At 41.9% G+C, this 13,297-nt stretch overlaps 1 protein-coding gene across 4 annotated transcripts in view; it reads right to left on the reverse strand.

The window, feature by feature from the left end:
- Nbr (exonuclease mut-7 homolog) overlaps nt 1-13,297 on the reverse strand; it is a 131,036-nt gene that overhangs the window by 24,290 nt on the left and 93,449 nt on the right. For 3 of the 4 annotated variants that reach the window (XM_075694602.1, XM_075694593.1, XM_075694609.1), the window contains exon 16: nt 6,986-7,027. The exons of the other annotated variant lie outside the window; for it this stretch is intronic. In XM_075694602.1, coding sequence (XP_075550717.1) covers nt 6,986-7,027 — 42 coding nt within the window. The remainder of the gene's footprint in view (nt 1-6,985; nt 7,028-13,297) is intronic. 4 annotated transcript variants of the gene reach the window in all.

Below are 13,297 nucleotides of genomic sequence, written 5' to 3' on the forward strand. Positions count from 1 at the left end.
TTCCTGGCGCAATGATCGTCTTCTAGAGGTGGCTCAATCGTACTCTGAAGACAATATTTTCAACGCGGATGAGACCGCTTATCAACTCCTGCCTGACCGGACGATGCACTTCAAAGGGCAGCAGTGCAAAGGAGCGAAGTCGCATCTTCGCGTGACAGTCCTGCTCTGCTGCAATGCAACAGGCACGAAGAAAAACCGCTCGTCATCGGCAAGTACGCGAAGGCTCGCTGCATGAAAAACGTCATGTCGTTACCGTACGACTAACGCGCCAACAAACGAGCCTGGATGACTAGAGAACTCTTTTCCGAGTGGCTCATCAAACTCGACGACCAAATGAGGAGGGATGACCGAAGATTCTACTGGTTGTCGACAACTGCTCTGCTCACATTGTGAATGTTCGCTTGACGCACGTTCGCTTGGAATTTCTGCCGCCAAACAACACGTCCTTGCTGCAACCCCTAGACCAGGGTATTATAAAGAGCGCGTTGTGCAGCGCCTAGTAAAAAAAAAAATTGCTCAAATCAGTTGCATATTTCCAATTGTGTTTTGGGACACCCATTGGAAAAATCCAACAGGTCTAATTGGACCAATTGGTTTTTTGAACACAATTGGACCCAATTGGTCTCTGAATCTGACTTGGGACCAACACAGATATGAACTCCTTTCCAGAAGCATACTCATACATGAACACACTACGGCAATTCTCTTCACTGACATAACCAACATTCACCCCTTCAATATATGAGGGATGCATGTCAGGTGCTATATATGAGCAAATTTTGGTTGACCAAGTCGTGCCAGTGGTTCATGAGAAATAGGTAAAATTTCAAGATAAATATTTAACTTGGCAGAAAGCTAAATGCTTCTCACCATTGATCACACCAAAATACAAGGATCTTTTACTTTAAAGCTACCCTTATAATTGTGCTATTATTGTTATCAACTATTCCGTTGTTTCGCGAGATTACTCATAGACTTCCAATTGGGTGCATTTGGGACCGATTGGCATACCAAGCTCCAGTGATGTCCAACTGGATTTCTCCCGATGCCCAATTGGAACCAGTTGGGCCCCATTGAAAAATCTAACTGTGCTCAGTTTTTTTTTTTTTTTTTCTGGGCGGTTCATTATCAACCTCCGCCTAAAGCAGGCGACTGCAATCAATATTCGTCAGGTAGCGGAAATGCTCACAGGAGCTTGGTGGAACTTGAAGACGTCCACCATTAGCAACTGCTGGAGAAAAGCAGGGCTTGTCAAAGTGCCTGTGCAGCTTGAAGATGACCGAAACCAGGAGTCCTGTGGGCCGAGGTTGCGGAAGTGCTGCCTGCCGTCTCTTCCTTCGTGGACTACGTGGAGAACGACAGAGCGGCACTAACAGCAGCGGGCCGGACAACCGAAGAGATTAACTGCGTTCGCTACGTCTCCAGTAACGATGACAAACCGAAGGAAGACGACTGTGGGTCACCGAACACAGATGATGACTTCGTGTCAAACATTGATGTTTTAGTGCATATGAACAAAGTCCGCACTTTCATCGCTCGGTGCAATGACGTACCCAATGAGGTACTTCGCAGAGCGGAAGATGTAGACTCATTCCTAATTGTTCGTGCGTGCTGCACGCGCCCGAATAAATCACCGATTTCTTCAAATAAAGCAGCTTTGAAACGAGTGAAACATTTATTTGAGAGTATGCCTTTCGGCACACGCGTCTAACGCCAAGGTACGTCATTTTCATTCCTAGGTTTCGCCAGTGGCTTATTTAACCGCAAGTTTTTCATTACAACGATATTTCAAAATAACGAACGATTTTCGGCGGGCCCGCGTGATTCGTTATATCGATATTTGACTGCATAGAGTTTCATACAATAATTACTAGAGGGAACTCTGGCGCTAGAGTCTGCGGGAGCTGCAATTAGAGCGGTTGTACCAGCATGGGAATTATGGGAAGTATATGGATTTGCCTAAACTTCGTCCTTTTGGCTTCAAACAGCTTCGCGACTTTGTAAACTCGTCAGTTTCAACAATACACTGCGTAATAAATAATGAAATAAACATTAAAATTTTCGGACGGCAGGATTCGAACACAGGAACTCTAGCACAGAAGCTTGATGTTGAAACCATTTAGACACGCACGCATGTATCGACAAGCGAATGAAACGCCCTTATAAATTTATCGCGGGCATGCCAGTGGCTTGAGACGCTTGGCGCGTTTCCATTTGGCCACCTGGACAAGCTCAATCGTTCCAAATAATAGCAATTGTGCGTGTCCGCGGCGTCTTCTGCACTTCGAAGAGTGTAGATTGCACTGAAATTTACTTCATTTGCAATTTGCTTACGCAGAACAGAAATGCATTCACTGCTGCTACTTTGTTCAAATTCTCTGGAGCAACCGGTGGCACACACCCAGTTGACAAAGTATGGGGTACCCCAAATATAACTGAAGAAGCCATTCAATATCATGCACTATTGCATAAGAGGTCTGTGTGCTTTACAGTTATCTATGAGCCAACAACAGTTTGGTTATGCAGAACTAAGGTGCACTCACTGGTGCTACTTTGTCAGCCAACATTGTTTATATAGATCAGTTTGCTGAAACATATAGATCAGTTTGCTGAAGCTTGAATCTGGTGTGCATACGTTTATATATCCACAAATATATCATCGTTTGCCAGTTACTTCTGGGGTACCACAAGGTAGCGTACTGGGAGCACTCTTATTTTTTAAATTTATTAACGATGTTGTTAGTGCTATTACTGAACCAGTACAAATGTGTTTGTTCGCAGACTGCATTTTGTTTCACGAGATTGCTTGCCAAGAGGATCAAGAACTTTTGAATACTAACCTTCTTAACATTTATTCATGGTGTAACGAATGGGACATGAAGCTGAATGAAGAAAAAAACAGTATACATGCAGATAACCAAAAAAAAAAAAGACCGGTGGGAGTTTCCCTATAGTCTTCCTACTCATCCTCTCGTTGAAGCAAATGAATATCAATATTTGGATGTGACAATAACTAACAACCAAAGTTGGAATTCTCATGTCTCAAATGTATGAGCTGCATCATTTTGCAAACTCTGTATTCTTCGTCATAAACTAAAACAAGTGCCCCAAGAACTAAACTTCATGCATACAAATCACTCATTAGGCCGAAAATGGAATACACATGCACCATCTGGGATCCACATAATAAACAATATTAATGCACTGGAAATGATTCAGCGGAAAACAGGCTTATTTTTCCCAAGTACCGTATAACCGACTGGACAACAACTATCATGAACAATCATGGTATACAGACATTACAACTACGGCGAAAAATTCTAAGGATTAAATTTCTTTTTCTACTCAAAAATAAACTATCCATCCTGCTCCATATGCCCGACCATTAACCACAAGACAAACCCGGCATCACTGCTCTGAATCCTTAACTCCCTATCAAACAACTAATGCCTTCAAATTTTCCTTTTTCCCCTGTACTATTGAAGAATGGAACGCACTACCATTATCATTCTTAAACAGCACTGACTCAATAGCTCTGATTAATTTTTGATCTGTTAATTTTGCAACAAAGATGTCAGCGTTTTGTTTGTTTTTCTTCTGAATGCATGTATGATTATTTTTTGTAATTTTACCACTCCTGCTTGGGCTCGCTAGGGCCTGCAGTATTTTGTAAATAAATAAATACATAAATATACAGCGAGATAGGATGAACAGACATTAAACAAGTGGTGTGCTGCTTGAAGTTTTATTCCCTGCCGCTACGCCTGCAGGACCTCCCATTGGAAATACATTCACAACTCGCAACTGAAAAATTCTGCCTCAAGGAGTATTGTTCCAGCACAGAGAAGTTGGTTGTGTGAAGGAACCTGGAGCAGGTAAAATTTTACACAGTAACTTACTGTCATTCATTTAGGTACTGGTTAGTTTTCTGTACTACTTGCAGACATGTGATCAGACTTGTGTAAAATTTCTGTCCTTGGAGTACCTCACCACATTTGCATCACTCAAGTGATGCATGGCATTTCTGTAGTATTTTACCAAGCTCTTTTCTTAACAAACCAAACAATTGATCTATGCCATGTTTATACTATACTATGCTATACTACTACTATACTGTAGTAGAGACCAGTGAGCCAAACTCTGCATGTACACTTAGACGTGCATACATGGCTTTTGTTTCACCACTGACATGTTCATATGGCCACAGAGGTGATCCCTTTTCCCTCATTTTCAGTTACAAGTTGCCAACTTTCCCGAGCTATCAGTTGTACATGACTGAAATTGCATATGTATGGAATGATACCATACAGCCACCTGAATGTTTTTGCACCCTTTCAAAAAAAGATATTCAACTTGAAAAGTCTGCTATTTGATCCCCCCTAATGGACAGCCTTTAATTCTGAAATTCTGACATATAAGGAAGGCCCTAGTAGTGCCCAGGTAATGTTTGCCTCTTCCAAGTAATGCACCTGATCAGTGGTAGAACTGTGCATCCGCCCACATGTGACTTCCTAAAGATCTGTTAAAAAAGCTTGGCAACAGTAGAAACGGGATATAGCTGGCGCATAAGTTTGATTATAAAATGTGTTATTTGGCATCTATATGCCAAATATATATAATATATTATGTATATTATATAATATATTATTACCTTATATAATATATATATTATAGATGCACCATTATGAACACACTACATAGGGGGGCAAACAATTATAGAAACAATTCTCAGTGCAACGCAGTCCCCACTGAATGAAAATGCAATATAATGACCAACAAAAAGTAAATTCAACACCTCAGCTTGGTACCAGAAAGCTTTTCACTTGCGACTAGATCTATGTGCCAGGTCTTTTAGTGCACCCATAACATGTCTTTCAAAGGTAGCTTTATAAATAATAAACCCAAAGGTTGAGGATACTATCAGTCCTAACCAAAAAAACATTTGGGCTCCCCCCAGCGCATCACCATGGAAGATATCTCCAAGGTACAGTAAAGGCCCACCCATGTGGAGCGATTTTCTGGTGAAAATGCAATGGCCAGCTTCCCAACGACATCTGCCTGGAGGCCAGCGGCCAAAACCTAGCTGTATGCTGCCAGTCAAGCCGGGTTGATATTGCCACCAGAGGGGGGTGACAAGTCCCTAGGAGCCGGCAGAAGGGGTGAACGCAGGTGGGCAGCGCAGACCAATTAAGGCAACTGCATCCGACATCAGGCTGAAATCATGGTGGTGGCCTCCACCTGCTTTTCGTTGCATGTGTGGCAGCACGACTAAGGCACACCGCCATGTCACCTCGCCGGTGCTCGACGCCGAAATTTTGTCAGGAAAATTCGCTCCATGTGGATTGGCCTTAAGGTGCCTTTAGCATACACAACCCAACTCGCATAAACTTATAAAATAACTCCCCACTACCCCCTCAAATCATCTATGCTGCAAATTAATGGAGTGAGCATGCTAAAATCACATTTCATTTCGTGACCACTGTTGTAGACATAAGATATACACAAGACTACGCAAATGATTTTCATTGGCTTTTACTTTTTCATTGGCTTTTACTTTGTAATTGCTTTAAGCTTCGCTTACACCAAGAATCTGGCCTCTCTGACCTACGTGCACAAGAACATGTGCATGAATACATTATTGCCAGGTACTGTCCCTTACTAGGTCAACATGGCTAACCCCCAAAAAGTTCTCAATGACATTTGATGACCTTGAGTACAGCCATATCAACAGCAACAAAAAGCAACGGAAACATCAAATGCACCATCAAATTACCTTGCCACACAATGCACCTGTTGCAAATGCAAACTATAATACAAAGAAGTCTGTTAAGCATTACTATTTGTAGCATAATCCTTTTAGGCAAGGAGCATGCACATTGTGATGAATCGCCAGACTGCCATGTTAGTCTCAAGTGTTTGAAATCATCTTTTTCACATCTTTGTACTCTAGATAATGACGCAAAATCCTTCAGAGAAAACCAGACGCAGTTTGTTTATAAGCATCTTGCTCAGAGTCCCACATTTTCATATATTTACAACAATACCATAAGAAAATAGACCACAGAGTCTTATGTTTGGCTTACTTTTCAGCTTTTCTCTTCCACATTTGGATAAGTGAAACAGTCACACGTGGAAGCTACACTGACTTCCCCCCCCCCCCCCCCATCTGTTCAAAGAAACCAAAAGTGCTACCGAAAGCTGCCAAGCTACCAAACTGCTTGGCACAGTAACACATGCACAGAAGCTCTGCCCTTGTAGCTTTTTCAATTAAACAAAGTTGTCTGCAAGTACAACATTACATTACAAAAGGGGTGGGACATTCGCACTGCAACTGGGGCCTCTGGAGATGTTGCTACTCTCGGGTCTTAATCTTGTCTCCTTTGGATGAAAGATCCTAGAAAGCATTAGCAATACATTCAGGGACTGCTGGCCTGCTGAGGCTAGACCTGTGCCAAGCTGATAACTGCAGAGCAGAGGAGACACAGAAAACCGACAATCTACTGCTACAAACATCCCATGGAAATAGCCTCATAGCAGTAAACAGAAAACTTGACCCAAACTGGGACCTGAAGCCACATGTTTAAAATGCCCATCAGATACTAGGGATCGTACCAGAGAATATTACGCAGAGAGGTCAGGCAGATAGCTGGTTTTCTGGCAAGAGTAGCACATGATCACAATAAAAGAATGCCATTGAGGCTTTGTTGCTTTGGAAGGAGTCAATCATATGTCATTTCATTATGTGCAACTACTAATTGCAACAACTCTCCCATCTTATTCTTGAATGAACAAATTTTATTACAGCTACTTCTTTAGGCGTTTCTTTTTTTTGAATGTGATTACTGTACTGCTGCAAGATCTTGGAAAATCTGCATTCACTGTTCCTCAAATAAAATAAGAATGTGGATGTTGGGATGTAAATTTTGATGAAGGATAGGCAGCGTTTACCCAGTGGCCTGACCAAAGACCAGTACTTGTCATTTACCTGCTGGAGACAAGGAGGCAGCAGTGTTCCCAGCGTGGGTAACTGGAGGGCATAGCAAAATAAAAAAAGGGTGTGGGGGGTGGAAGGGGGGGGCACCAGGCAGGACCAGAGAGAAAGTGCATTGAGAACTTGTGCATAGTAACAGCTCTATTTGGTCAAAAAAGGCATTCACAAGTGTCACTAAGATATTCCTTTAAGAGAGTTTAACGTCATTAGATCACATCAAGGTGAAGCAGGTTCTTGAGGTAGCAAGGAAGTCACTGTAAACAGCCCACAGACTTGATTCAAAGCCATTCAGCGAGTCCTATTGGAGCCCTCCTGCTATTAAGTTCTGGATTTTTAAGAGAGCTGTCGCCAATGATGGAATTGAAGATCCACTATACATGACAGTCTGCTTTTGTCGCACACCAAGTGAACTGTACACATCCCTGACAAAGGCTGTACATGACCTTTCCCTACGGCTGAATGGTTTAGCATTATGCTGCAATAAAGCAAGATTTGAGCGGCCACATGGAATGGACACTAAGAATGTACACCTTAGACTTCATCATGTTGACGAATCTGAATTTTTTCTATGAAAAGGATCAGCAGAATTTAAATATTGGAAAAGCATATCCTAGTTTTTAATCTCATGCTTCACATATCAGAGTAAAAAAAATGTACCTCAGCCAAAAAAATCTGAACATGTAGATTGGACTTAGTTTTAACTTCTCCCATGGTGCCTGCTGTCTCAGCAAAACATAAAACCAGCAGTAGCTCTCAATGTATACTTAAGATTCACAAAAAAGACATGGCAAACATACCAGCTATGGTGTTCTACGCATAGATAGGGATACACACAGTCACCAAAATTATGTACCTCACCATGAAGAGCTATAAGAGTTCAAGGTGCAAACAGTAAAATGCTTGAAAAGTACAGGAACGTAGCCGAACCATGTATGCACTATTTGCTGCTCACTTCCCCACCCAGGCCTCTACCAGAGCAACCAGTAGCAGGCATTGTTACTACACGGGGTGGTCACCCATTAACACAACTTTGCCCCAAAACCAAACAAGGAACAGGGCAAATGAAAGAACTTTTACAGCAAACAGCTGTCTTTGCCGTGCCTGGCACCAATCCTGCCTGCTTTCAGTCAATGCACAGCAACTGTTCATGATTGCCTCATCATGCTGTTGTGTGTTAGGCACCCTCAAACCAGAATTAAAGTGAAAGAGGTTTCGCAATACTAGCGACGCAAAAAGAAGCAGAAGTGAAAAAAAGTTTTAATAATATGAACATAAAGATGTGCAGTACGGCTGTCGCACAATGCAGCGCTGCAACGATGCACGAGGCAGTTGAAACATGAAACAAGGTGAAGACGCAACAATATTGGTACCCATATGCAGTGAAGATGAGCAGCTAATGGATGTTGCGCACTTTAGATATTTAACTTTTTCGCTGGGTTGCAAGCTGGAGATGGGACTAGCTTTGCAAATTACTTAGTACTAGTACATGTTCTCCACAAGTGTCACTTTCCAAATGCATTGGACACTGTGCATTCAGCAAATACTAGAGGTGCATACATTACAGAAGATGCACACAGAAGATGTAAGTGAACACTAACTTGAATTGATGCAAGTGAAAGTGAGTTTGAACATGAACGCCAATGGCTGCAAGTGGTCATAGGTGTACAAGTGAGTTCTCCTTATAAGGCATACCTTTCCTACAAGCACACTTTCATCCACTATATTGCTATGCAGGTTGGTCACTGCTTACATGCACCAACTGCTTGCAGTAGCAAGTTGAGAAAATGAGCGAGGGAAGCAGGTCAGCAGTGGAACAGTTTATTTTGCTTTACGTGTGCAAAAATGATAACTGTGGCTAGATGGAAGATGCAAGTATGTTTGAACAGGGAACAGCAAGTGGACCACTCAAACCCTCGAGGACCATTGGACAGCTCAAAGCACAACAGAAAGGAATGCAATAGGTGTAGTAAGCATTTGATCAACCCTACGTTCAATTAGGAGCTCTAGGTATGAATGAATGGTTTTACTTAGAATAACACTCATCAAATAACTAAATGATGTGCACAACCCAAACATCGCCACCCCTGTCACACGGAATACATAGTGAAGCACTTGAATGTGCATCAGTTTATAGCACTATACATCAACACTTCCAAGCAGGAACAAACAACTAACCAGCACTTTAATGCTTCTTCACAACAGGTGTTCTTAACAGCAAGTCTGCACATAACCAACGCACAAAAGACTACAGCACTGGAGGTGTATGCACTTCTGGAGCATGTAATATTTAACAATGCGTAACAATGCACACAAACAACTAACATCGGTACAGGGTTTATCTCTCAAGCCAATCATGCACCAGGAACAATGGGAGCATCAGGGGACCTGGACTGGTTTTTAATCTACCTTGAATTTTAGGTGAAGATATCTGCTTCTAAGAATCCATGCACTCGTGACAAAATGCAATCAGTATCCAAGATTCTCATGTAAACTTTCAACATGGCAACCAAAAGCTAAAATATTCCGCCAACTACTCATGCAGCCACCATATAGTCTTTTTGTGCACAGCTGTTTGCACTGCCTTAAAGGGGGCCTTGAACCACTTTTTATTGAAGAGCAGAAAGGCATTTGAAGTGAAAACAGGCTATTCCAGAAATACTTTGCCGCAAAAAGTGCTTCAATGCGTTCAGCAGAAGCGGAGTTATTGGCACTCAAACACAGCCTACGCTGTGCTACCATTCCTTCTTCAATGCCTTGCACTGCGAAGGTTACGGCACAATGGGGCATGCCCACAACGCTTCGCCTTCTGTCACCGTGGGGCACAGTTCAAATATTATTTTGGATGTTAACGTAGACGCCACGACTTCCGCCTTTGGTGCCTACAATGCACTAAACATAAGCCAAATTCAGTTGTCCTCAGTGAGCCACAGTGCACTTAGCCAGTGGACTCATGGCAGCACCCCTTGACAGTCGCAGTATCTAAGCCATGTAGCTGACCGCAGCTTGATGTCAGCTATCGGGCAACAGCAGCCATTTAAGGGAATGACAAAACAGTGCATCAAGACAGCGAGGACAAGGCCTTCTGTTGAAAAGGGAGTGTGAAAGAAAGACGACTTCGCAATCCGCTTGCGAGCTCCACGCACTGTGTACGACAGCAAAACTTGGCAGAGATGTTCACAGCAACATACGCTACCAGCAGACTATGTTATTTCACCAAGCCCGAGGGATGGTTTAGGACCCCTTTAGCCACACCTGTTTCAAGTTCTTTTTCTGGATAGATATACTTTGCGTTCTGCAGGTGATATGTATTATGTAGAGGGAAGTGCAATACCTTGCTTTCAAGGTTAGCTACTGTTACAACTATGAAAGGCATATAATGCCTCTTTCCACGCCCTGCCTCCATCTTGTATGCTCCAAGATTCCAGACACTACTGTTGCTATATGTTAGGAGAAAAGGTACAGAAAGAGACCATCAAAGCCAGCTTTATTAAGGATCCCCGAGGCATGCATCCAGTTAATATAGAGATTTAGATTACAGGACACAAATGGCTTGTGTTCCACTTGCATATGCTAACAACTCAGGTTCTTGTGAACACAAGCCACTTGCACCACCCAATATAAAACTACCTATAGAATGAAATGTGATAGCATGGAGCCTAACCAGTACAGCTGCATTGATGGAATGAAATGATTAACTGCACAAAAACAAAACATTTCTGCTACATGAAGAAGATTACTGGTATGTACATAACTTTTGTTGCAAATTTTGTCAGGAAAATTGCCAAGAAGAAGAACTAAATAAACAAGCTGGTGCTGAACGGCAGGCACATCAATGCCAACTTCCACCACTAAACGAACTTGACAGGAGCTTGTGCAGTGTATTTTCCAGCAAGTGTAGCATTGTCACGATCACTACAGCAAATATGAAATAGATAAGTTCACACCCAACTATCTTTGTTCCAACTAGTATTAGCATGTGGAAGCAAAATGTCCAGTATGTCAAAAGTTTACAGCTCAGTGCACATGTGACAGAGTGGAACTTCTATCCCCACTGCTATAAATCTCTGGCAGGAGAGCAGAACGTTTATCATCTACACTACTCAACACTGCTGTCCCAAAGCATGGCCCAAGAGTCACCCTAGACGTGCCCTGAAATTGACACTAACACTTCACAAGTTCTTAAGCACTTTTATGAGCAAGAACAGCCTCCTAACATTGAAGTGTTTAATGCTCCAGGTAAATTTAACATGCCTGTTTACCGTGTGACAGGGAGGGGTCCAGCAAAAATGTTAATTAAAAAAAAAGTGTTTTGAAGCCAGCAAAAGAGCCCTTGAAACAACTTTTCTGTGGGCATTTTTGCATGGATAAGACAACTTGTGACACTGCAGGTGTACGCAAGTATTGAGAAAGGCTGTGTGCACCACAAGAGGATAAAAAAAACCGCTTTAGTGCTCATAGCTCCTTTACAAAAGTACTTTAAAATGGTCATTACAAGCAGGGTCAGGTCTACAACAGATGAAAGCTGAAATTAAGTCGCTTCGAGTAGAAAGAACTTCTCCAGAAGTCAACAATAACAAACTTCTGAACTGTGAAGAATGAACAGTCTCTAGGAGTCCTAGATGCTCACTGACAGGTACAATTTGGTGCCCATTACTAGGCTCAGCAGGGCAGCGACTTTGTAGAGATTCTTTCCACTCTATTACATGCCACTCTTACCATCCACCGTTTACAGCTGGCTGATCCCGCTGACAACACGGGTGGAGCGTCACTCCGACTACTGATGAAGCACATAAAAAAATATCAGAAAAGGCATCGCTACAAAATCGTGACCCAGGTCCTGTCAAAATTTGTTTGTGACGTGCATTAACTTGTAGAGTAGGCAAGTAGAAAAGTAATGCATCACACAGGTTCAGTCCAAGAACTCCCCTCTTAACTGGATTCCCATACATATGGATATGCACCAATCACAAGTTCACCCAACTGCTTCCTACTTCAGAATTGCTGGACAGTTGTGATGTGAACGTAATACAAAATTAAGAGCTGAAAATGAACTGCAGTCTTAAGCACTACAGCAAGCAAAAGTTATGTGAAATTTGTCTGTGCTTTGTTTGTACTTTCACATTTTATTCGCTTGAAATCTGAAATTCCATATAAAATAAAGGGTATATCAACATTTTATAAGAAGTACACCTACCAGCCTGTGAAATGACAGAAAAGTAGCCCAATTCTGCTCTTTTGTCACACCTTGTGCACCGATACACTATTTGGCCCAGAACTCACGGCCTGGAAGTAGCACCCACTTGCAATACAAAAAATGTGTGCATGTCTAATACTGTCATCAGAATTACCTGCAAATACATGTTTAAAAAATTGCATGTGCGAAAACTGCAATTGATAGGTTTAAGCTTTCTGTAAATAGTTTATACCTAGTAACAGACTGAAAAAGCTGCCACAAAATACCCCCAAGATGAAAACGTTCTGCAGACACTGCCAAATGTTGGCTTTCTGCTCTCAAACCAAGCCAAGACTAGGTTTTCTAGCAAACAGTGCGCAAGTCAATGGAACATGTCTGTAGAGCTAATTTGCAGCTCTCCGAGGAATTTGTTACCAACCCCTTAAACACCGAACATGCATTTCAGTGATGTGTGCCTACAACTCATATGGCCTTTCAGCGACCTTATATAGCACAAGAATTTTGCTGATAGCAGTGATGACAATGTTCTGTATTAATGTGTGTCCCCCAATAGCAACAATTTCATAAGTTTTATTAATCTCAAAAATTCGAGCTGAAGAAAAGTGAAGACTATAAATGACCTTCAGTAACTGCAAACATATTACTGGTCAGATTTGTTATAGGCAAAGAACTACCATGGTAAAATAGTCGCTGGCTTCTGCTAGCAGTTCAATATATCCAGCTAGGCAAAACACATTTGACCAGTGTCAGAAAAAGAGTCAGCCATATGTATAACAATGTCTTTCTAAACACAATGAGGAGTAGAGAACTTATAAGCATCAATAGGTGTCATTAAAATATATCAGCTCAGTGCTACATAACATGTTTGCAAGGCCCACATTCCACTGCAGCACTGTTGTACGAATCTTCTTAAAGCAACAACAATATGACAGCAAATTGATGTGATATCCGGTCAAAGTTGTCTACAGTTCTTATACAAAGATCCTGAAGAGCTCCAGCATTATAATACAAGCTTTTTGGCAGTACTATCATATCAGTAAAAAGAAAATGTGCTTACGTGGAACAAACAGCAAAATTAACAGGGGAATGCTTACAAAACCAAGGGAATCGCA

The sequence above is a fragment of the Dermacentor variabilis genome, chromosome 1, assembly GCF_050947875.1.
Source record: "Dermacentor variabilis isolate Ectoservices chromosome 1, ASM5094787v1, whole genome shotgun sequence".
Classification (NCBI taxonomy): Eukaryota; Metazoa; Arthropoda; class Arachnida; order Ixodida; family Ixodidae; genus Dermacentor; species Dermacentor variabilis.